This window comes from Ambystoma mexicanum, chromosome 10 (assembly GCF_040938575.1).
Source record: "Ambystoma mexicanum isolate Mex_15411 chromosome 10, UKY_AmexF1_1, whole genome shotgun sequence".
Classification (NCBI taxonomy): Eukaryota; Metazoa; Chordata; class Amphibia; order Caudata; family Ambystomatidae; genus Ambystoma; species Ambystoma mexicanum.
In genome coordinates, this window is record NC_090932.1 from 1,110,013,238 (window position 1) to 1,110,038,823 (window position 25,586).

At 49.1% G+C, this 25,586-nt stretch overlaps 1 protein-coding gene across 3 annotated transcripts in view; it reads left to right on the plus strand.

Annotated features, from left to right (window-relative positions):
• The window catches only part of OGDH (oxoglutarate dehydrogenase), a 1,050,082-nt gene that overhangs the window by 229,417 nt on the left and 795,079 nt on the right, over positions 1 to 25,586 (plus strand). For 2 of the 3 annotated variants that reach the window (XM_069618964.1, XM_069618965.1), the window contains exon 4: positions 21,678 to 21,780. In XM_069618964.1, the coding sequence (XP_069475065.1) occupies positions 21,678 to 21,780 (103 nt within the window). Of the gene's footprint in view, positions 1 to 21,433; positions 21,528 to 21,677; positions 21,781 to 25,586 lie in introns of all 3 variants that reach the window. The other variant, XM_069618966.1, reaches the window with a different exon arrangement.

A 25,586-nucleotide genomic window follows, 5' to 3' on the forward strand; every position in this document is an offset into this window, starting at 1 on the left:
TATGATGTTCAGCAGTTGTACCTTTGTAAGGGGACCACCTATCATATCATATTTAACATCTGTAGCTGCCTGAATACCACTAACTAGGATAGTGCATTAACTCTATTACAGAATTGTATTGTGGCCCTTTCAGAGAAGCTACGTAGGGATGCTATTATAATGGTTGGCAACCTAAATGTGCAGGTCTAGCCATTGAATAATTTGATGGGTCTCTTCGAGGAAGAGGATACAGCCTGGGATATCCTGGACTTGATGGCAAAATATCCAGTGAAAAGCACATAAGCCCTGGAAACAGCATGCGTCATTGCTAATCTTGAACTAAGAGCTTGCATTGGTAGAATTCCTGATGATCAACCGGCCATACATTTGTATTTGGCAGTAAAAAATGCCATATAGACTATTTCTTCATTGGTGCAAAAGATTAGTCTCTAGTCAAAGATGTTTGCCAACCCGACAGAACGTGACTCTCAGCCCTTACGTTCAAAATGTGGCACCAATGAGAAGGTATTTGCACCATCTTTTATTGCCCGCATTGCCGTACAGGGCAATGCGATACAGAGAATAAAATGGGCGGACATTGCAGATGGTGACAATGACTCTACCATATAAAGCGCCATATTGCCTCTACTAGAATAATTATTTACTAACCATTTCAGCTGTACCGAGATTGTCGCATTATATAAAGCTATTATTACCTGGATTGTGCCCTATGTAAACTCAGAAAGCTAGTGCAAGCAAACGCTATACTACACATCAGTTGGATCTATGACTGCTGATGGGCCAAAACACTTGCAGCCGAACTTAAACCCTATGGGTCCAAATCGACTTTGAGAGCATTTAAGTGCATTTTATAAAGGTCTGAATACAACTAAAAAGAAAGACTTTGTGGCGAATGAATGGCCGGAATTTGTAGTAGCCACAAACAAAGATTGTGCTGTATTCTGGAGCAAGGTAGCAGCATCCAATGCCTGGGAGAAGACTATAAGATTAAGATATGGCAGCGTACCTGAAGAGTCATGGAGAACCCGCTTTGCAGAATTCTAGGCAACCTCTGGGTATGACTCGCTTACAGAAACAATAGATAATGTAAGAGAACCAGCAGAGAGGGGAGTGGTGGAGATAAAATGTACTCTGAAATAAGTGCATGATGCAATCGAGCTCTAGAAATGGGGGGAACGGCACCAGGCCTTGAGATGCTACCAGCAGATATTTTCAAGAAAGAATGAGACCTGTCTGCTCTGGTCTTCCTCATTCTTTTCAATGCAGTAACCAAACATGGAACAGTCCCCAACTCCTGGACACAGGCAACAATAATCACACTATATAAGAATGGGATGAGAGAACCCAGCCAACTATAGGCCTATATGCTTGTTGGATGCGTTCAGCAAAATGTGCATGCGTATTCTATTTCTGTTTTGCAGAATGGGTCAGGGAGACGATGGTGGTCGGTCACCTCCAGGCCGGCTTCCAGCGCGGCCTGATTTCAATTGACCAGTCATTCAGGTTGTTCTCATTACACCAGAAATTGGTCCTGTTAAGGAAGATTATTCTTTACACTGCCTTTATTGAATTGAAGGCAGCATTTGACGGTGTTCTGAGGAACAAATTGTGGAGATCACTTGTCGAACTGAAGATACCCAGCAGAACGTTGCGAGCAATTATCAGACTCTATTCTAACAACAACGTGAGAGTCCGATATAATTTAGCAAGGATACAAATGCCCCAATTAATATATATTTTGGAGTGAGACAGGGCTGTGTGCTAGGGATGTAACGGTATAACGGTATACCGTTAAAGATACCGTGAACCACTTAATTGAACAATAATAACCGTCACATTGTTTATACCGTTCATACCGTTAAGTGTGCTTTTCAATCTGATTTGGAAAGGCTGCAGTAAGCAATTGCTGTGCAGTCTTGGTTTTGCACTGTTGGATGTGCCGTCTACCAAGTAGTTTCAGTTGGAGCAGGTTTTAATGCCATTCCATAAACCACACGTGCCTTACACAAAATCAATATGTTAGCAATAGGAAGAATAGATACAGTGCCAAGAAGGAATAGGGTTTACTTTGGGGTGACGGCATTGGGGTTTATATACTTATATTGGATAATATTCTCTAAACATATGGCAATGGGGGATTTCGCTGGTTCTATCATTGAATTTACATATAATAAGTCACACTGCGAAATTCACTCATCTCTGTGGGTATTCCCTGCTGCCATACCAAAGGGTAACATGTCAGTGATTACTGAACACCTTTTGGCCCGCAAGTAAACTAAAGGCTGTAACGTAAAGAGAAAGTGCGTGTGTGTGTATGTGTGTGTGTGTATGTGCACAAGCGTATACTACCATCAGCCTCCATTGATCTGTGGCATGCAGGTTATCAAGATGGCAACATGTTCATCTTCACCAGTAGCCAGTGGGGAAGCAAAAAGCCTAAATGACCACTTAAGAAAAGCTATTCAGTTTGCTTTGCCAGTTGCAGCAGGCCTCCACCCCACCCCACCCCCTCCTCTCCACACGTGTGTTTGTGTTTGGTGGAAGCAAGGCATTTCAGTGGAAAGTATGTTGAAAAGCCCAATTCTGGCCCTGGGTGCCTGGTTTTGTTTGTGATGATACATCTGTCAATTTATGACCTTTTAGAAAATATTTGTTAAGATCAGTTAACTCCACCTGCTATACCGCGATAACCATGATATACCGTCATTTGGCAAGAAGGTTATTGTACCGTCATAAAATGAATACCGTGACACCCCTACTGTGTGCTGGCCCTCCCTTTTTTTTCAATTTACATTAATAATATAATAGTCACTAGAGAATACGCAGTCTGACGCACCAAGGCTGGGACGGGCAACAACCCTCCTGCTTTTTGCCGATGACCCAATTCTGGTTTCCGAGACCCCAGTGGGTCTGTGAAGCAGGTGTCACCATTCCACAACAGGTACAAAGGGTGGCTTAACGATCAATATAGACAAAGCTAAAGTGATGGTATGTCAACCTCCTTACAAATAAAACAACTAAGATTGCACATCTTTTAAAAAAAAGTTTTATCACATCAGTCTTGCAATATTATATTACAACTTTCCATTTCAGAGGCTTAAAATCTGTTTTTGAAGTGGAAATTTTCATCCAAAATTGTAGTACTATAAAAATCGGAGACTTTTGTTCTCCCTCAATAATCAAGGAAGTCCATCTTTCATCGGTGTTGAGGGGCAATATGCCTGTTGGCAACATGTCCCGATATTTGGGTCTTATGGGCGATAGAGCCCCACAGTCGATTAAGAGATGACGTAAGGATTCTTGACCAGTGCGGACATCACAAAAGCAGCAGGTCGTTGGTAGCCCAATTAATTTTTTCCACTGCGCTGACACCTCTCTGGTGGGTAGCAAATTTTGAATCGGGGCTCGATTTTCAGCCTGACAATTGATACAAAGTTTATACCTTGCTTTGGCTTCTTGTGTATCCATCCAATCGTTCCATTGCTTTTTTTTTCTTTAACATGGGATTGATCTTCAGGATTTCTAGTGAACATCAAAGAGCTTCTACCCATTGGGTACATTTGAATTTCCAACCATTAATTATCACATTTAGGCAAATGATCGCAATTGATCTGAGAATTTAGATTGGTGGAACTACATCCTTTGATGGTTTTGCAGTAGAAATCTAATGATTTATACAGTTCCATTGAGTGCATTGATTGGGTGGCTAGCTTATATCTTAACCAAGGTACTGGAAAAGATTGTTGGAGTGACGAGGCTTTTCTCCAGAATAGGCCCTCCAAGAGGTCATGTGTACACCATGTTGGATTAAGTACTGCTTCACCACCAAATGTCCGTATCGTAACAACTTTCTGTCGATAGAAGGCGAGAACTGGGGGCAGGGAGAATTTCCCATATTTCTTATGGATGATGAGGGCTTGACGGGCCAAAGCCCAAGCTTATGATCTCAAAGCTGCCTCCCACTCGTGTTCGCTATCGCACATCACTATTGCAGGTTACTTAATCAAGCCCGTTGATGGATTTGATTATCTGGGCACGAGATTTGCAAGTAATGGTAGTTGGCTTGTTCAAATGGAAAAATCCAGTCCGTTTGGAAAGCACTAGCAAGGTTGTCTTAAAACTGGCACACATGTATGGGAATGGTGCCTTGTCCCCAGCGCTTCAGATTTAGAACATGCTGGCTAGGTCTACGGTTGTTAATGGTGCCGATATTTAGGGATATGTCAAGCTTGCCATTTTACAGGTAATGGAAAATCGATGAGCAAACTGTGGGATGAACATCAATCAGAAAGAACATTACTGAGAGGTAAGTCATTTGTTCTTCTGTGGCCTGTTGGATTACATCAATTTCAGAAGCTGGTGCTCCACTCCACTAACTGATATCATACGCCTTAATATTCTGTGTCCTTGATAAACCTTTTGCTTTAAGCAATCTAACCTAAAAATTGGCAGATGGTAGCAAAGTATCCTTTTGCACCTAGTCTGCGTGGGTCCATGGCTGCAAAAATGCCATCCACTCTCTTTAGCTTTCTTTGCTCCTAAGTAAATACATTTTATGCATGTATTCAGCCAGACGTTTAGTCAAAGTAGGGACCAACAGCAGGGCCGGTCTTTGCGTCAGGCAATGCAGGCGGCTGCCTGACGCGTCAGCCTCTAGGGGACACCGGCCGTACCAGCAGTATGGGGGCACTTCAGCAGCAGCATCTCAAACAAATGAGTGAAAAAATAAATAAATACTGTTTTTCACTTGCAGACGTTTTTAATAAGTGACACTGTGCCAGTCAGACCCGGGACATGGGCCAGGCTGAGTGCATACAAGCAGTCTGACTCTCGCAGTGCTCGTGAAGTGGCATGCAGGTATAGCCTTGCAGGCTGCAGCCAGAGACCCTGGCAGGCTACACTCTTCTGCAGGAACCTGCCATCTCGTTATTAATCCGTTCGTATGTTCCTCTCGGCTTTACGGTAGGACTTGTGCCACGGCTCTCTGCAACAAAAAAATGTTAACGCTGCTCAAAGAAGGCTTGCTTGTTATTAAGCGTCTGCTTCTCTCATATCAGCAAGTTTAGTTTGTTGCCTGACAGATTGCTTCATAAAGCAAGATCATGATGAGTGCCAGACTTTTTAGCTCACCTTTTCAAACATCCTAGAGCGAATTGAAAATACAGGTTGCCATTGTTTGCAAGGAGATATGTAGGCATTTTTGCCGAGTTTAAAAGACGCAAAATATGATAATGGAGGAATGGATGTCAATTGATGCAAAGAGACATTTTTTAGATCACCTTTGTCCAAATGTGTATTTTCGACTTTCACATAAATGTCAAACGCTAAGACATTTCCAATGGTGCGTTGTAAGATTTTAATTCTTTTTAGCAATATATACCCCAAGCAATAAATACTCAAAAATGTCACTCTGTTTTAAGGATATCTGGTTGGAGTTTGAGACCTACTGTGACATTAATTTGGGATAACCCATTTAGAGTGGCGATATAGGGAAAATTAACGAACCCAGTTCTGTGTACCCATTATCGGCAATTAACAAATATGATTCCAGAGTGCCCCATCCTGACTTCTTTTCAGAAATAATTTGGTTGTCCAGGTGACATTACTGGGTGATAAGTCATTGGCCCATTTATCGAGAGCAAACGGATGTTAACCCCCCCATTGATGGCGTTTTAAGGAAGTGGCATGCAAGGTGGCATGAAACAGCTGGCTGCAGATGGCACAGGCAAATAACCCCCTCCTTCCAGAAAGGCGCGCCCCAGGTCTGCCCAGAGGTGTGAATGCTTTTGAAGTCCCTTTATAGCCCCCACATGGTCTTCTGGTGTTAGAGCTGCAAACAAATCCCTGGGAGTGCCATAAAACCCTTCCCTGTGGTGTGATCCCACTGGCTGTCCCCACCCCGTCCCCCCCCCACCCCTATTCATGTATCACTGTGCCGGTCCGATAGCACAGCGAGTAGAGTGCTCGCTTTGACATCTGTGCAGAGCCTGCTGACGCAGGTTCAAATCCTGGCAGTGCCAAACTCAGTCTTTCATCCTTCCGAGGTCGATAAATGAACACCACACACCGTGGGTAGTAATAAGCAGCTCTCAGATGCCTGAGGGAATCCTAGCGCTATATAAATGCTAAATTATTAAATTATTAATGTCTCGCAGGACCCATCACTTGGTGCAAAAATAGCAGAATGCTCTGTGACCCTTCCACCTCGCAAAGAACTGAGTGAAAAGCTGGAAACAATATAGTTCCTCCTTTCTAGTAAGAGTATGGAGGGTGAAGCAGGTATAGCAGGCACGGCTGATGGCACTCATCTGCATTCAACCTCAAAATGTGTTTTTTTTCTGACCACTTCAGCATCGCCCGGAGTGGAATATTCTGCACAGAATATGGGTACGTTTCTGGAAGTCCACAACCGCAGAGGGAATTGCTTTAGTCCAATACCGTCCACCCGGGGGAATTCCTGGAAGTCCAGTACCGCTGAATGGCAGGAGGAACTAGGGTGCAATCTGTCACGACACTCGCATGTCAGTCTGCAGAAAAATCTGTACCATTCCCCACAGCCTGCAGTCCCTGAGAAGCTGTGACAAGATAGGTTATTAAAGAAAAGTAGAACACAGTGGCTGCCGCCCATATTCCATCCAGCCCCCTTTTTTGACACACGAGCCATAATCTTCGACGCAACCTTTTCTCGCTCGGAACTGATTCGTACGAGCAACACCTACAGCGGAAAAATGAAAGGCAGCAGATGTCGGGTGCATATGGTGACCAGATTTTACGAACCAAAAACCTGGGCAATTTTGTGAAGTCAAAATAAATGCGCATAGAACAAGAACATCAAACATGGAGCACAGAAAAATATATATGAGAACGGCTCAACCCCCACCGTGGCACAGAGAGACTACAGCAGGAGCGCTGGCACATCAAAGTATTTTTTAATATTCCAACCAAATTTGGTGTTTCTTTGGATTCGCCCTGATGTTAAAATTATTTCAACCATTCAGGGGCAATTTGTACAGCTTAACCCTTTTCGGGAGATGTGTGTCTTTTTCTAGAGAGTACTTGGGTGCACTTATGATGATGATGGTGGCACAGTGAACCAATATTGCGAGCACATTTTCTATCACCCCAATGCCTTCAAAGAGGAGCCTCGGGTCGGCAGAGTCTTGGGAAAGGAGTGAGGAGACCAGGGAGAACAGGAATAGACGTGAGCAGCTACATATTGTAGAGATGCATTCTATGTGCTCCTGTGCTGCCACCTTCCAATATGGCTAAGCACCCATCAATGGGACTGTTGCATCTACCAGGTGACACTGTGTTCTGTGCTTCTAAGCACTATGCTCATTCACAGATAAAAACAAAATGCAAAATACAATACTGCGTGTGCCACTTTGAGCCAATCTAATTCATCTGAACAGAATGGACAGTGATTATTCACATATAGAAAGTATTTATTTTGTGCTAGCTTAGGAGAGGAAGCTGGGTCATGGTGACTTCAATGTCCAACTAAATCTTCCATCGGGGAATGAAAAACATTCAGTTAAAGTGTTTTAGCCTCTTCTTCCTCCGAATTAGTTTGCTGCATTTATTCACATACCTGATCGGTAACTCTTAGGCCCCGATTCACAGAGCATTTTCCAATGGTGTTTTGCCAATGTAAAACTCTTCTGTGAATTAGGCCCTTAGTGTTAGTAGCAGGAAGCATTCAGAAAGTGAGTTTCCCCCCTATAAGAATGGAGCTATGGACCACAAACTTGGCATCTTCTTGCCATATTATTACTCACTACATATCTTGATAAGTGTTGCTGCAAAAGATTAAGAAGAATCAAGTACAAACTAGGCTGATCACTTGAGCTAGATGACTAAAAATCTTTCGATATAACTTGGAAGTGCATTTTGTTTTTTTTACTTCCCGTTTTCTTTTTCTCCAGCATGGGGTCTGGCATGGATTCACATGCTCATGAATATTCCCCGTCGTCAGGCTGGGAATCCTCGGTAAAGACAAAATCAGTATCAGTTTCGTTTCTGATCTCTTTCGTAGTAGTAACCAATCACTGATCTCTGCGTCATACTGACCACAGCCAATGACTGCCCTCTACCTAAGCACCGCCTCTGGCAGCCATCTTCAGATTTTTACCGCACGTTGAAGTGTTGGGATCCTCGTGCTATTGCTCTCGAGCGTTAGTGCTATTTTTCACGTTTTTTCTCAAATTTCCCTTTTTTGGTCAAAAGAGCCTCAAGCTCCACCGTTTCTTCATCCGATCAACGGGGACCCGTGTCGGATTCGTCTACGCCCCTCAAGGGTGAAGATTTCGTCGAGCCGCGCTTTTGGAGGACTCCAGAAGTTTCTCAGGCCCATCTCGAACATGGCCCAGGAGAAGGGAAGCTCGACGCCCGGAAAGCTGTTCAGGGTCTGCCCTGGATGCCAGCTTCAGAATGTCTTTAAGGAGGACGAACGCTCCCTTTGCCTTTACTGCCTACATGAGGACAAGACGCACGTGGAGAAGGACTGTGCGTTTTGCGGCAATATGTCGGAGCGGACCATGAAGGACCGCCATCAACGTCTCGCCAACTGGCTGGAAGGAAAGAGCCCGTCAGGCGAGAAGAAGAAGTCCGAGCGGTCTTCTAAGACCTTTGAGGCCCCCCCGGTGACGGGGGTCCAACAGAAGGCCAAGCACCGCGAGTCCGCTGGCACCGGGAGCGCCGAACGGTCGGGCTCTATGGGCACCAGGCAGGGCGCATCCTCCCCGGCGCAATCAACCACGAGCCAACGCTCTGGCTCGGGTAAGAGGAAGGCCGAGCACCCGGCGAAGCTCCTGGAGAGACCCCGGTCGTGCCCTAAGGCCCCATCGGAGGGGGAGCGAGGTGGTGACCCTCCCCCAAGGAGAAGGCGGTGAGCGCACCTAAGGTGGTGAAAGCCTTGATCCATCCGGCCGAGGCCTCTATCGAGACAGTCGCGACGGCCCTGGCTCAGCCTGTGGAGGCTACACCAGCGGTGTCGACCCCGGGGCCCAGAATCTCCCTGCCACCGCAGAGGGAGTCCTTTCATGCCCATCGACAGGACCCCCGTGAAACCTCCGGAGAAGAAAAAGGGGGGCAGGAGGTCGTCATGGACTCGGCCTCAACCTCTGAGGAGGAGCTGATCGAAGTCTTAGGCCACGGCTCTGGCGTGAGAGAAGGCCATCCTGTCGGGAGGGACCCCGACGTGGAAGACGACGAGGGCGTCGAGGATGCCGACGGGGCTCCTGATCGCCCGTCGGATCTCCCTCAAACAGTGCCGTAAGACAACTCGGCGGACGTTTTGTTGGCTATACAGTCCTTATGCTCGGAGATAAGGACGAGACTGCCGTTACCACCAACGGAGGAACCGCTCCTGACGGGGGACCTGGAGCCAGGCCCTTCTGGGAGCCCTCCCCCTAAGAGAAGAAGGATTCATCCTCCACCTCCTTTTCAGCCATCGCGCCCTGTTCAGCCCTCCTCCCCGTCCACGACACATGGGGATGATACGGGGACTGACACGGCCGCGACTGGTACAGATGACTAGGTTTACGACGAGGATCTCCCGTCGTCACTTCCCACCCGGGCTTCCCCACCCGACGAGATTGGATCGTTTCACTCCATGATCGCCAGGGCATCCAAGCTTTTCCAACTCTGCCCGGAAGAGAAGAAGGAAGGTTTCCTTTATCAACGGCGCGAGACCAAGAGGAAGATGGTCCTCGCTGTACCTCTACTAGACGATATTTGGGATGAGGGCCTCACCCTCCTCAAGAACCCATCCACGACGCCGGCTAGAAGGGATTGGTACGAGAAGAAGTACCGGGTCCCAGACGCAGCCCCCTTGTGCCTTTGGGCACAGCCGACCCCGCACTCGGTCGTCTCCGCGGCGGCCAGGAAGAAAGCGGGGGGGTGCGGCCTCTACGTCAACCTCCCCGCCGGACGGCGAGGGAAAGAAATTAGACACGATGGGACGCAGAGTCATCTCGTCGGCAGCGACGACGATTAAGGCGGCCAACGCCTTGGCTATCGTAGCCCGCTACGACAGGGAGTTGTGGTACAAACTGGCCCCCCTGCTGGACTTCCTACCAGACGACAAGAGGGTGGAAGCCCTAGAGATCTTGCAGGAAGGAGAGGTGGTGTCGGACCACGCCATTGCGATTGCGACGGACATCGCTGACACTGGATTTCGCCAGTTGGGCAACGGCGTGTGCCTTAGGCGGCGTGGATGGCTCAAGGCTGCTGACTTCCGTCTTGGACATGCCGTTCGACGGAAACAACCTGTTTGGGAAAACAGTGGACGATTCCCTTCAAGCCATCAAGGCGGACAGGGAGACGGCCCGGGCTCTTGGGGTTCTCCAGCAACGGCGCCCGCCCTTTCGGAGCGGCGGAGGCAAACAGGGTGCCTCCAAAGGTTCCAGCGGCGGATTTTCCACCTACCGTCAAGCGGCCCGTTCGTCATCACAGGAAGCTTACAGGGGACGAGGCAAGTCAGGCGGACCCCGCCGTCGCCTCTTCGAAGCAGGACTGAACCGGCCGTGGGGTCGGGCCCGCACCGAAGCACCCCGGTGGGAGGCCGGCTGGCGAGCTTCGTCAGCGTGTGGGAGTCCATCTCCACCGACCGTTGGGTGCTGGACGCCCTAGCTCAGGGTCACACGCTCGAGTTTCTAAAGAGGTGCCCGCGCGTCCCCCCTGTGGCCAGGAAAGAACATCACGTCCCTCAACTTCTCTTGGAGGTAAAGGCGATGCTCAAGAAGGGCACCATCAAGCTCGTCCCAAAGAGGCTTCGGGGCTCCGGAGTTTACTCAAGATACTTCCTCGTGAAGAAGACGGGAGGATGGCGTCCCATCCTCGACCTACGACGACTGAACAAATTAATCAAGGCACAGAAGTTCCGGATGGTCCCCCTCCAACACGTCCTGGGTCAACTGGAGGAGGGCGATTTCCTGTCGTCGTTGGATTTGGAGGATGCCTACTTCCATAGTCCCATCCTAAAGGGACACCGAAAGTTTCTCAGGTTTGTGGTGCAAGGGCGTCACTACCAGTTCAGAGCCCTTCCCTTCGGATTGAGGTCGGCACCCAGGGTGTTCACCAAGTGCCTCGCACCAGTGGCGGCGCAGCTGCGCCGAGAGGGGATCCACGTCTACCCCTACCTGGACGACTGGCTCATCCGAGCAAAGACGAAGGAGCTCGCCGTGGAGCACACGACAAGGACCGTCCAACTACTCACGGACCTGGGATTCTCCATAAACTACGCCAAGTCCCACCTGGTGCCCACGCAAGACGCTCTGTTTCTGGGAGCGAAGCTCGACACGGTGTCGCTTCTGGGCTCTCCGTCGGAGGAAAGGACGAGGGCCATCTTGGGCAAGGTGCAGCGGATGCTGGTTGCGGACGCGGCCAGGGTGAGGTCCATCAAGTCCCTCCTCGGAATGATGTCTTCTTGCATTTATCTCATCCGCCTGTGCAGGCTCCAGATGCGCCCGTTGCAGGAGTTCCTGGACGCGCGCTGGATCCAGACGGGAAGCTTCGAGGAGAGTATCACACTCGACGAGAGTTTCCGACGAGCGATCCGGAGGTGGGGCACCCGCGCGCATCTGACAGTGGGCATGGACTTCCAGACCCCCGGCCACCAGGAGACAGTGACCACGGATGCCTCCCTGGAAGGGTGGGGAGCGCACACTGAAAATCTGCACGCGAGAGGCCTTTGGCTTCCGACGGAGAAGTCCCTCCATATCAACGTCCTGGAGCTCCATGCAGTGTTTTGGGCCCTCAGGTCCTTTCTTCCGTCCCTCAAGGGCAAGGTGGTGAGGATCTTCACCGACAACACCACCACCATGTTCTACATCAGGAAGCAGGGCGGTACCAGATCCCCAGCCCTGTCCAAGGAGGCGCAGGATCTGTGGCATTGGGCCGTCGCCCAAGGGATGTTTCTGGTGCCGTTTCATCTGGCAGGGATAAAAAACACCATCGCCGACTCGCTCAGCAGAGAGCTGTGCTCGTGCCACGAGTGGGAACTACGACAGGATCTAGTGGACCGCCTCTTCCGACGGTGGGGCACACCCCAGATCGATTTGTTCGCGACGGCGACGAACTCCAAGTGCCGGAGGTTCGCCAGCAGGTTTCCCCAGCCGAGGAGCATGGGCGATGCTTTCTCGTTCCCCTGGGAGGGCCTGTTGCAATACGCGTTCCCTCCATTGCCATTGCTGATCCGGCTCATCAACCAGCTTAAGAGGTCACGGTGCAGGATGATCCTCGTCGCACCTGCGTGGCCGAGGCAGATATGGTTCCCGGACCTTCTGGACTTGTCAGCGTCCCCGTCAATCAAGCTGCCAGTGGACGTGGATCTTCTCTCCAGGGAAGGAGGCGCCATCCTCCATCACGACCCGAAGTCGCTGAACTTGCAGGATTGGCTCCTGCAGCGTTAGAGTTTGGAGGATACGACATACCGGCCGACTGCAGAGAGGTTCTAGCAAAGGCCAGGGCGTCCTTAACTCTTAAATGCTATGGACACAAATGGAAGAGGTTCTCTGTCTGGTGCCACGCACAGAAGATAAACCCTCTACGGATTATGGCTCCCCAGGTACTGCCGTACCTTCTGACGCTGGCCAAGGCTGGACTGGCGCACGAGTCCATCAAGATTCATCTTGCTGCGATCTCCCGATACACCAGAACCACGGGGCAGACGTCTTTGTGGTCTCATCGTCTGGTGAAAGAATTCATGAAGGGACTGTTCAGATCGTTCCCGCCGGTGAAGGCTCCGGCCCCGGCGTGGGAGCTCAACGTGGTGCTGACCAAGCTCATGGGACCTCCATTCGAGCCTCTGCATTCGGCTCCGTTGAAGTTCTTGTCGTGGAAAACAGCGTTTCTTGTGGCCATCACCTCCGCACGAAGTGGGAGAGATCCAGGCCCTTTCCTGCAAACCCCCGTACTTGACTTTTCACGACACGAGGGTAGTGCTCAGGGCGCACCCCTCCTTCATGCCCAAGGTGCCGTCGGACTTCCACCTCAACGAACCCTTGGTGTTGCCTGTTTTCTTCCCGTCGCCTTTGTCGCCGGCCGAAAGGACTTTGCACTCGCTGGATGTGGCTAGAGCGCTGAAGTTTTACGTGGACCGCACAAAGTGTTTTCGGAAGACGTCACAACTTTTTGTGAACTTTGGACCTGTCAATCAGGGGAAGGCTCTCTCAAAGGCCTCCATTTCCAGATGGCTCTCCGGCTGTATCATGTACTGTCATTGGTTGGCAAACCGACCGCTGCCTGGCCGTCCGAGAGCCCATTCCACCAGAGCGATCGCAGTTACCACGGCTTTCCTATCTGGTGTGCCCTTGCTGGACATCTGCAGGGCTGCTACGTGGAGGTCGACGCACACCTTCACGAAATTCTACTGCGTCGATCGGGATTCCAGGGAGGAGTCCAGGGTCGGCCAAGCAGTGCTGCGCAATCTGTTCGCCTAAGGTGAGCCTGGTGAGGAGGTAAGAATTGCTTAATGTTGAGTTTGATGTAATGCTTAATGTTGAGCCTTTGCCACCTCCCGTGGTTGTGCATGTGTGTACTGCTATGTATTCTTTATTCATGAGCATGTGAATCCATGCCAGACCCCATGCTGGAGAAGGAACAAGTTACTTACCTGTAACTGTTGTTCTCCAGCATGGGTCTGGCATGGATTCACATGCGAACCCTCCCGCCTACCACTCTGCGGCTCTTCACTTGGTCATACTGCCACTTCACGTGCTACCAAATCTGAAGATGGCTGCCAGGGGCGGGGCTTAGGTAGAGGGCAGTCATTGGCTGTGGTCAGTATGACGCAGAGACCAGTGATTGGTTACTACTACGAAAGACAGATCAGAAACGAAACTGATACTGGTTTTTTCTTTACCGAGGATTCCCAGCCTGACGACGGGGAATATTCATGAGCATGTGAATCCATGCCAGACCCATGCTGGAGAACAACAGTTACAGGTAAGTAACTTGTTCCTTATGAACCTAAATGCCAGGAATGGTGAATTATTTCACACCTGACCTTGGAAAACTAGAGCTCTCCTTAAACTGTCCTTTAGGTCGTACTAAATTCAAGACGTAGACAAGCCCAGAAGAACCTTATTGATAACCCCATCTGCTTGTAGCCATTATTTGACCAATGTATGCATCTTCTTGTTATGAGTAAAATACAGTGTTTAAAGTGCCTACCATGAGTTTGCTGTGTTCAGTGGAAAATTCCACTAATAGAACTCTGATTTCCACCCGTTATGCTACAACAAGAGTATACCTGTTACGGATATAGCTCAGCTGGTTGGATTGGGGGGGGGGGCGCGTCAACGATGCTTCCCGCCTGAGGTGCAATCTGGTGTAAGACCGGCACTGACCAACAGTTCCATCTGGTCTGCTTCTGCAGACCACCTGTTTGTTTGTCCTTGTGAGCGCCCTGATGCCCCGGGGCTTCCCATGTTTGCTGCTATAAAAGTAATGCATACAATGTGTGTATTTATAGAATAGAGATGGTGTTTTATTGTGTTTTTGTTTTTATGGCTAGCTAGCTAATTGCAATTTGAATTTTTGTCCTCCTATTATATTATACGTTAAAAATCTCGGGCAGGCAAAAGCCATCTGGCCCGTCTAATTTTACAATTTAGCTCCCTACTTTGTCACCAACTCTGTAAATGACCTTTCGAGGGGATTGGGTCCTCCGACGTATTCCATATCTATAACAGTAATCGCCACAGCTGTGCTGCTTTGCAAAATCTTTCTGCGTCCATACGCCGCCCTTGAGGACCTCCTCCGACAGCTGACGTCACTGGATGTTACAAGTAGGACGCACGACGCCCGTAGCCTCAGTTCTGTTTTTTCCGCGACCGTGTTCGCTTCGGAGATCACGGCGCGCCTCGACTCTTTGGAGTTTGTTCTTTATCGGTTCTTCGAACCTGTTTGTTTGTTAAGTTATCCTTTGTGAAGTCTACCTAGTCTTCCACCAAGCGTCCGGGCTTTAAGAAGTGCGGGGACTGTGGGTCCAAGATGTCTGACGGACTCGCACGACACCTGCCTCTGGTGCCTCGGGGAGGCCCATGACACGGATGATTGTGTCGACTGCCAGTCGCTTACGTCCAAAGCCTTGCGGGAGCGCAAGAAGAAACTGTCAGTAGGTAAGGTGTCCAAGCCACGGAAGTCTAGGTCTGCGGGGCTTTCGACGGACGTTTTCGAGGGGCGATTCTCTGCATCGTCGTTGGAAGTCCAGTGGGTCTCGGTCCCGGAATAGGTCCCGCCACTCCCGGAAGCGGCGTCATCGGTTGCCTTCCCAGTCCTCATCCGAGGACTGCGCCCGTCGGCGGGTCGCTTATCCCACCAAGCATGCAACGCTGGAGGAATGGGCTTCCTTCGGTAAGGAAATGCTAGCGATTTTTCGAATCGCAGGGCACTGGTCCGTCCGCCCCTCCGAGTGGGGTCGGTCGTGATTGGTCGAGAAACACTGCTCGTATGCCTTCGGGCTCGGGTGGTCGGCACGATTTGCGGGAAAGGTCCCGTTCGGACAATGGGAATCGTTCTCGTCATGCCCGTTCCAGGTCCCTGTCCTCGACGCGCTCGAGACTGTGTGTACCTGTGGTGTCTTCGAGGAAGACGTCGATGCCTGTGGCGCCAAGGTCGTCGACGGACTCTTTCGAGGCTCCGCCTCCGAAGAAGTCGTCGGCGCCCAGGCTGTCGAGGGACACGCTCGGGGCTCCGCCCTCGAGGCCTGTGTCGACACCGTTGATGCTGTCGGTGCCGCGTTTGGCGTCAACGCCGATTCACTTGACACCTTTCGAGGCTGTTTCGATGGGTGTACCCCGGGGCACGGTGGAACCCCCTAGAAAGGCTCTGGCCAAGGTAGAGCATGGCTTTGTTCCCCATTCTGTGCCCTCTTACCGCCATCTTGAGTACATTTCAGAGGTGGATGAGGGCTCTGATGGCATGGTTCCTGATACGATGCCAGATGAGATTCTCTCGGGCCATAGCCAAATTGAGGACCTGCGTCAGTCCCTGCACGACGCCAGTGTTCTGGACACCTCTCCGGAGGTGGAGTTTTGTAGGCCTGAGCCTGGCACTCTTGCCGATTCCTCGTACCGGCGCCTTATGTCTAGGGTCACTGAGTACTTGGGGTGGTCTGCTCCCCCAAGGGATTTTCTTCAGGATGACCTTACGGATATCCTCGACCAAGGTCCACCAACTGACCCAGTACTTCATTTCCATATGGCTCTGCAGAGGAGGGTGGCGGCGGCTTGGACAGCTCCAGAGAGTCTGCCGGCAGTGGGCAAGTCTTTGCCGTGAAAATACCGCCCAGCCAGTAGTGACCCCCTGCTACTTGACCAAGCACCCCACTGGTGGTGCAGGCGGCTACGGCCCCAGCAAAGCAGGCGTCGTATCCTACCATCCCTCCTGATAGGGATGACAAGCGTTTTGATGGTTGGGCGAAGAAAGTGTTTTCTTCAGGAGGTATGGCGCTTCAGGCGGCCAACTCTGTGCGTGAAACGAGACCAAGCACATACGCTCTGTGGAACTGTGTTTCCTTAGCGGCTGAACATATTCCCGAAGGGGACGAACGGAATGGTTTCCTTGCTATGGTCCAGGATGGCAAGGATGCCATGTGTGAGGCCGTTTCAGTCGGGTTTGGACATGGCAGATTGCGTCAGCCGGTCCATGGCGGCGAGCACCGTAATACGCAGGTTTGCGTGGTTGCAGAAGTCAGGGTTTGCTCCTGATGTGCAGGCCCGGCTCCTCAATGTGCCCTTTGACGATGAACATCTTTTTGGCAGCAAGGCTGACGAGAGCCTTGAGAGGTTGCAGACCTCCAAAGCTGCAGCGAAGTCGTTGGGCGCTGCAGTTCAACAACCTCCGCCTTTACGTCCTAGGGGACAGCAATGGAGGGGAGGTTCTTTTCGTTATTACTCATCCTTTGGTAAAGTGAGAGGAGCTGCCAGTCAAAGGGGCCACCGTAGGAGTGCCAGAGGTGGAAAACAAGGTACTCGAGGTTCCAAGGCCGCTCGGCAGTTGCCTCGTTGCCCTCAGGCAACGCCGCAGCCGCTTCAGCTCAGTCATGAGGCAATGTCCCATGTTTCGCCGGTTGGGGGAAGGCTGGCGCAGCATCTTGTAGAGTGGCGTGCCATTACTTCAGATGTGTGGGTTCTGAAGATCATAGCCCACGGCTACTGTCTTCCTTTCCGGCAGAGGCCTCACCACAATCCAGCGGGGAATCTCTCTTTGAAGAGTATGGATCTGCTCCTTGCGCAGGAAATTCAATCCCTACTGGAGAAAGGCGCCATAGAACTGGTGCTTGTAGCGGAGAGGAACACGGGATGGTATTCCCCTTATTTTTTTACTTTCCAAGAAAAACGGGGGATTGAGACCCATCATGGACTTGCATGGTTTGAACAAACTCCTCAGGAAGGACAAGTTCAAGATGGTTACTCTTTCTCAAGTCCTCCAGGCCCTTCAACTTCAGGACTGGTTGGTGTCTCTCGACCTCAAGGATGCTTATTTTCATGTGCCGATCCATCCAAAGCACAAGTAGTACCTGAGGTTCGCGGTTGGCGACTCGCACTTTCAGTTTCGGGTCCTGCCATTCGGATTGACCTCCGCCCCGAGGGCCTTCACCAAGCTCATCGTAGTCGTACCAGCGCATCTCAGGAAAGAGGGGATTCACGTCTACCCCTACCTGGACGATTGGTTGATCAGGGCGCTCTCTCCCGAGCAAGTCCTAGATCATCTGTCAGTCACCTGCCACTCCCTCCACAAGCTGGGCCTCTCCCTCAACTTAAAGAAGTCCCATTTGACACCAACTCAGAGGCTCCAGTACATCGGAGCAGTGCTCAACACGTCCCTGGGGCAGTGTTTTCCTCCCCAAGTGAGGGCTCGTCACATTCAGCAGATGGTGCACAAGTTTCAGCTTGCCCAGAGTTTCCCAGCGTTCGAGTTCTTGAGGTTGCTCTGCCTCATGGCATCCTGCATTCTTCTGGTGCCAGAGGCCAGGTTGCGGATGAGATCTTTGCAATGGGCACTCAAGCTCCAGTGGTCTCAGTCCTCCGGCAGGATGTTGGACCCAGTTCAGGTGCCGTCTTCGGTCACCCAGGACCTTCTGTGGTGGGCCGTCGAAGGCAATCTGATGAAGGGGTCTCCTTTTTGGCTACCATGGCCGGAGGTGACAATCATGACGGACGCATCCCTCCCGGGATGGGGAGCTCATGCCAACGAGTTGAGTCAGCGGTCGTTGGTCTCCATCGGAGTCCAGACTCCATATCAATCGGTTGGAGCTGAGGGCCGTCGGGCTTGCCCTGAAGGCTTTTCTGCCGACTGTGCGAGGAAAGAATGCCCTGATCCTGACGGACAACACAGTGGCCATGCACTACCTCAACAAAAAGGGGGTGCAGGGTCACTTCCTCTATGCAGGGAGGCGATGCAGCTCTGGTTCTGGGCAATCCAGCAGGAAGTTTCGATCTCGGCAGTTAATCTGGCCGGAGACGAAAACGAGATGGCGGACGCCCTGAGCAGGCAGAGCGCGATCTCTCACGAGTGGGAGTCAGCTCAGGGGATTCTCCTGGAGATCTTCGCCCTTTGGGGGACCCCTCAAGTGGATCTCTTTGCCTCCAGTGTCAACTGGAAGTGTGAAAGGTTCTGCTCGTGAGAATTTCCTCCAAAAGGAGCCTTTAGGAGATGCGTTCGTGGTGAAGTGGTCTTTCCCACTGCTGTATGCGTTTCCTCCAGTCCCCGTCATCCCGCAAGTGCTGCGGAGGTTGCGAATGTTTGGTTCCCGGATGATCCTCATTGCTCCGGTGTGGGCCCGGAGGATTTGGTACACGGACCTTCTCGACTTGTCCATCTGCCCTCCACGTCGTCTTCCCTACCGAAATGATCTGCTCTCACTGGAGGAGGGGGTCAGGTTCTTCATCCAGAGGTCAGATCCCTCAACCTTCATGCTTGGTTTCTGAAAGGTTGAGGTATAAAGATTGGGACCTCTCTGAAGATGTGATGGAGGTGTTGCTTTTGGCCAGAAGGCCCGCAACTAAGTCGCTGTACCGTTGCCGAAAGTTCTGCGACTGGTGCAGGGTTAAGAATGTGGATTCTTTTGCATGTGACATTCCTGTGGTTCTGTCTTTTTTGCTTTCTTTAGCCCACAGGGGTTTGCAAGTGGGTACGGTTAAAGGTTACCTGGTGGCGCTGTCCATATTTAAGCGCTCGTCTGAAGAATGTCCTTATTTTAAAATTCCTTTAATTTCTCAGTTTCTAAAAGGGCTCACTAATGTGTTCCCTCCGTCACCTTTCCAGGTGCCCGGTTGGGATTTGAACCTTGTCCTCAAGTTTCTGATGGGTGCTCAGTTTGACCCTTTGCATTCATGCCCTTTGAGACTGTTAACTCTTAAAACTGTATTTTTGGTTGCGGTCACTTCCGCTTGCAGAGTGAGTGAGTTACAGGCACTTTCAGTTAAGCCACCCTTCACTGTAATTCAGAAGGACAGGGTGTTTTCTTCCTGAGGTGGTGTCGGAATTTCATTTAGGCCAGAAGGTTGCTTTTCCGGCATTTCATCCTCCTCCACATCCTGGTAAGGAAGAGGGGAGGCTCCATAGGCTCGATCCTAGGAGAACTTTAAGCTTTTATATTTCACACATGTCCCGGGTCAGAGTGGACGATCAACTCTTCATTGGTTACGCTGGAAAGCGTTTGGGACAAGCTGCTACTAAGCAGACTTTGTCTCGCTGGATTATTCTGGCTATTTCTGAGTGTTACCGCTTGGTGGGTAAGGACCCACCGGTCGGCTTGCGGGCCCATTCTACCAGGGGTATGGCTGCCTCTACTGCCCTACAGAGGAGTGTTCCTATTCGTAACATCTGTGACGCAGCCACCTGGGCTTCGGTCCATACTTTTGTACGTCGCTACTCCCTCGATTCTATCCGTGGGCAGGATCTGGCCTTTGGCAAGACGGTTCTCTATTCCACAATTTGATTGGACATTCTAAATTTCTTTTGCTAAATTCTTTTCCCACCTCCTTGCATTGGTACTGCTTTGGGAGTCTGTCATAGATATGGAATACATCGGAGGACCCAATCCCCTCGAAGAAAAAGTTACTCTCTTACCTGGTAACGTTCTTTCGATGGGATGGTCCGACGACGTATTCCATACCGCGCCCTCCCTGCCTTCCCGCTACATAATTTCTTATGTGATTGCAGCTTACTTTTCCGCAAGGCTTTGTGTGGTCAGACTGGCAGAAGACTGGTACCACACGTTTGGGGAAAAAGCTACAACTGAGGCTACGGGCGTTGTGCGTTCTACTTATAACATCCAGTGACGTCGGCCGTCGGAGGAGGTCCTCGAGGGCGGCGTATCGACATCTTCGACGCAGACGCCGAAAGATTTTCCGAAGCAGCACAGCTGTGGTGATTACTGTCATAGATATGGAATACGTCGTCGGACCATCCCATCGAAAGAACGTTACCAGGTAAGAGAGTAACTTGTTCTACTGCGTCAAAGGTTTCAATTTCTCTACCTCACCTGGTGCAGGCATTAAGCATAAAAGGACCCTTCCTGGTACAACACTTGACTGCACCTAACTTCGTAGAGCCTTGCACTGAAAACTGTTTCCCGGAGCTTTTATCATATTTATTTTGTGGAGTTTGTTGTGCCGTCTTCTGCAGTTAACCTATCACATCTCTCTCACATTGCTGCCATATCGCATAAGAACACACAACTGTTGTAATGTTGCTAATTTTATGTCTTGCTTGTGAATAACTTCTGTGACATTTGAAAAGCAATTTTGGATAATTCTTTTTAATACGTTGGTTTGCTAGTCAAGTAGATTTTAATTGGCAAACTCTTAATCATTTTTTTGAAAAACAATGTATGCCTTGGATTTGAAGACTGTGGTTTCTTACTCTGCAGTGATCTGATTTTTTTAAGGAATGGGACTTCCTCTTACTGTACTGTATATTTCACACTTTTTTTGTTTGGGCAGGTCTGATGTTAAGGGTGAGTAAGTGCTTTGGTGGGCAACAACTTTCCTTATCTGTCCTGTACAAATTTTTTTCTGTGTTTTGGATTATAAAATGTGACTTGCTTTTGTGTATCTGAGATGAATGTAACTCTTCCCCTTTAATTGAAGTTGATAGAGTAAAGGGTAGATAAATCTGTTCAGTTGTATGTCCAGCTTAAGACACTAGTCCTTGGTCCTCTTATTTTAAGAGTGTAGAAATGGGACAAGACCAAAGAGTAACCAACATCCCCTTCACCTGACTCGCTGGGTTAAGAGATTGAGGGACAGTGCATGTTTGTCACAAATGTGGATGATCTGAGAGCTTTTTTCCTGTAGATGTAAAAGTCTGCTAAGAACACAGAGGTTGGATGTTTTTGCAATACAGTGCACAAAATCCGTCTAAAACGTAAAATAAATGTTTGCTTGTGTTTTAATTACTGGTTTGTTGTTACTTCCAGGTCAGGGGTCATCACATTGCAAAGCTTGATCCTCTCGGCATTAATAGCGTAAATTTTGAGGATGCACCTCTAACTGTTGGTTCTCCAAACTTTGGTGAGAGTTGTTTTGTAAAGTTTTGCTTACAATGTTTATTTATGTTCTACTTTTTTTCTCTCCCCTTCCCTATTTTTCTTTACCCTTCTTCCTTGCTGCGCTCAACCTTTTCTTCTCCCTACCTACCCCCTACCTTGGCTGGTTTTGTAGATCCGAGGGCACCATGTAGCACAGCTGGACCCCCTGGGGATTCTGGATGCCGATCTGGATTCGTGTGTGCCAGCCGACATTGTCACGTCCTCTGACAAACTCGGTGAGGGCTTGAGAGCTGTCCGTCTTGTGCTGCTTCAGCTCCCCTGTCCCTGTTAATCCTGCAGCACGTGATAGTCATGATGGAGAGGTCGAAGTTAGGGATGTCGTTATTTGGTGTATTTTAAGCAGCCTGACACTCTTGTGTAGTTGATAGTTAAGAGTCTTGGGATAAGATCATTTAATTGGTCCTTGACCAAGGAACCTTAGGCTGCCATTTGTGGCACCTTTTCGTACAGTAGTGAAGGGGGCGTACTTGGCACCCTTGTGTGCTCTGCATGTCCCATATTTTAGATCTTCATCGTCTTGGAGATAAAGGAACATGCTCAATCTCAAAAATAATCGGTTTTGTTAATGAGCCTTAGTTTTTACTAATTGTTTCATCTCCTAGTTCTCTAGCTGTGACTAAGTCTATCATTTTTGAGTGACCGCAGCAGTTTCTGTGAAATTGCGGAATTTTGTTCTTTCAAGCCACCCAGGAATCCTTAGACTCGATAGCATGCATGGAGGACCCTTGTAATATATTTTGTGGTATTTGAGGCTTTGCAAACCCCACTGCTAACCTCATAGTCAAGTGGTCCCCCCCTCCTTTCCCATCACCTTACCTCTGCTCAATCCTAGACATTAAACATTTACTTTTTTCTAATGAAGAACACTTCAGAATACCTTTTTTGACCCTTCGAAGGGAACATCAAGTTACATCCAATAGTTTATCAATCATTAATTTATCTCAAACTAAAACTTGCAAAATATATAAGTTAATTGGGTAGTTTAGTCAGCCTGGGCATGGAGCCTTGTTCCGCAATGTTTATCCCATTAATGAAAGCCCTTAGCAGTTGCTTTAAATTGGGATTTGGTAGTGTATTCAATAAATCAAATGTGCAAACCTATTTGTACACTACCCAAGAAAGGCACGATTCCTAAAATTATTTGTGAACCCCCTATATCTAACTTGTATGAAACACTCCACTTTGACGCACCAAGATGGCTCGGCGGATTTTTTAATGCATTTTTCAGCTTAAATACTTTTTTGGTTGATTGTTCATAGACATCAACGGTAGGCAGAAAACGTGGAGTAGCTTTGCAGTAGCAGGGCACAACAAGGCGCACTTAAAAATAAATAGCCTAAAGCTACAAGAGAACACTGAAATAATACCAAAAATGGTAACTGGAGGAAGTAGCAAAAGCTTCTGCCTCCTCACAAAGTAGTACACCTCCTGCTTCTCCTGTATAGCAGGCCCTTAAGTTTTTTTTTGAGTGGTTATAGACAGACTTTATAAAGTGTCTCTTATCCAGGCTGTTTTCCAGTCTATAACAGTGAGTGTTATTAGAGCAATATGCAAGTGCTGCCATTATTAGAAAAGTGTCAACTGGGGATGGGAGCCAGGGCTAGAGGAGCTTGATGGATGTGAGAAGCGACATAATACCTGACCAGCACCCACACGCACAGACAGAAGTAAAGATAATGTTGCGCAGGCCCTAACTTCGACCTCTTCCACCGCTTGCAGCCCCCTGGTACAGTGTGAAGGTTCCCATTAGTTTCCACTTGCCAGAATGAATGCACCTTTTCACCGCTTGTCCCAGCAGCATGCTGATAACCTAGGCTAGGACACCACCATTACACTAACCTCTCCATCCCACTTGCTGAGCCGCTTTTGCATGCAGCTGAAGATCATTAGAGGGGGAGGGGCCAGCAGGATGAGACGATCCTTTTGTTTGGGTAACTAATGTGAATACATATTTTGCTTCTGGTGAGTCTTGGATGACACGCCTGCCTTGAATGTTGGTGGCACATAGGGGTACAGTGCATGAGTTTCCAGTCAGATGTTCTCGTGAAGACTGTGAAGCACAGGAACATTTGTGATTAAACATTGTGCATGCAGGATGATTTAAGCCAAGCGGAAATAAGAGCCTACGATCAGCACTGCTACTGGGTGTAGCCATCTCCGAAGTCCTGCATCACAACAGGATTAATTGTGTTCCTGACCAATTTGGGCAGGGAGATCAGTCATCTCCCAACAGATGGCTTTCTGGCTGATGGGGGAGTCGCCAGGCACCTTAAGCAGTGCTGCCCTTGCTACCCAGCCCTCAGTGGCAGACCAAATAACAATGATGAAATGTGAAATAAGGCAAGTGAATGATCAGCGTTGTGCTGTTATTATATAACCACACTTATTTTTTTTATTTAAAAAAACGTTTATTTAACATACAGTGGCAGATGACCAGAGTGAAGGCATAATAATCACGGTTCCATGTCATTTAATCGCGGGATTTTTTTTCGCGGGATTTTTTACCGCAATTCTTTTTTTTACGAAAAAACTAATCGTGTTTTTTATTTTGGGGGGGGTTACCCCCCAAACCCACATCCCCTTTAATTTTTTTATATTCCTGCACCCAATTTATATATTTTCCTAACACGCCCCTCCACCCCCCAAAAAAATATTCGATGAGTTTTTTTCCAGCAAAAAATTCCAGTAAAAAACCCTGCGAAAAAACATCCCGCGATTAAATGACATGGAACCGTGATTATTATGCTTTCACTCTGGTCATCTGCCACTGTATGTTAAATAAACGTTTTTTAAAATAAAAAAGTCCCGTGATGAAAGGACGTCGTACCAATAATCACATTTCAAAAAGACACGATGTAATTTCACAATAGTGCCATATGTATTGCGTAGCAGGAAAAGCCCAACAACTCGACGCCCCAATGCCCAGACTGTGGTCAACCCTTGCACTGCCCCAACCACCCAGTTTTATAGCAATGAGAAACGTTGCACAAGCAGGGGCTTAACCACCAACGTAGTGTAGTTTTCTGCAAAATCGATGAACGGCCACCATAAAGTAACAAATTTGCGGTACTGCCTTTCACACAATGCAGTCATTTTATCTGTAACCAGGATGCCCCATACCTTTAGCCACTACATCTGAAACACAGGACCATCCATAGAGTTCCAATTTCAGGCAATTGTCAATTTCGCTGCCAAGAGAAGGTGCCCAGTCGGCACAGCCATTGGGCCTGTCGGGGGTAATAGCCCATCACCTGTGTCACCCAGTAACGCAAGCCGAGGAACCACATGGAGACACAACCCTGTGATTTGATTTTTAAAGGTCTAAAGCGCACGTTCGCCTGAGGGCATCTTGGCACTACGCAGAATTCAATCAAGACTAAAAGGCCCTCTGTCATGCTTAAATGAAAAGAAATGTCTTTAGTAACCGGAAGAACAGATAATCCGCTGTTACCCCATGACGAAGTGTGGGAGTAAATTCCAACTTTCACAGCAGCAACTGAGAATGCACACCCTCCAACCTGAGAGAGCCGTACTCGAGGGTCAGCAATAGTACACAACTTAAGAGAACGTAGTAGCCCCATTGGGGCCATGCGGACAAAACTTGCACTGCAGGTACTGAGCTCACTGGCCATAGAAGGCCTGGTGGACAATGCATGACGATTTGAATTGTAACCTCTGAAACACCAGCAGCCAATGAAGTTGCCGCAAAGCTGGAGAAAGGTGTACGATGAGAAGTACGAACTAGTAACGTGGCTCCAGCATTTTTTAGTACTTGAAGGCGGTGAATCAAGTAGTGGTTGTGCTAGATGAAAGGAATTGCAATAATCAAGTGTACTCCGGACAAGTGCAGCAACCACTGGTGCGTGAAACTGGGTAGGAAGAACACCCAGTACCTTACCCTCAGTTTAGAGTGCCCCGACCGGCAAACGGAGGCCACCTTGGCTTCCAAGGAGAGTGATGAGATTTTTACTGCAAAGTCCTTTATACCGAGGACCGGGCTAGCACTGGGGCTGAGAGAGAT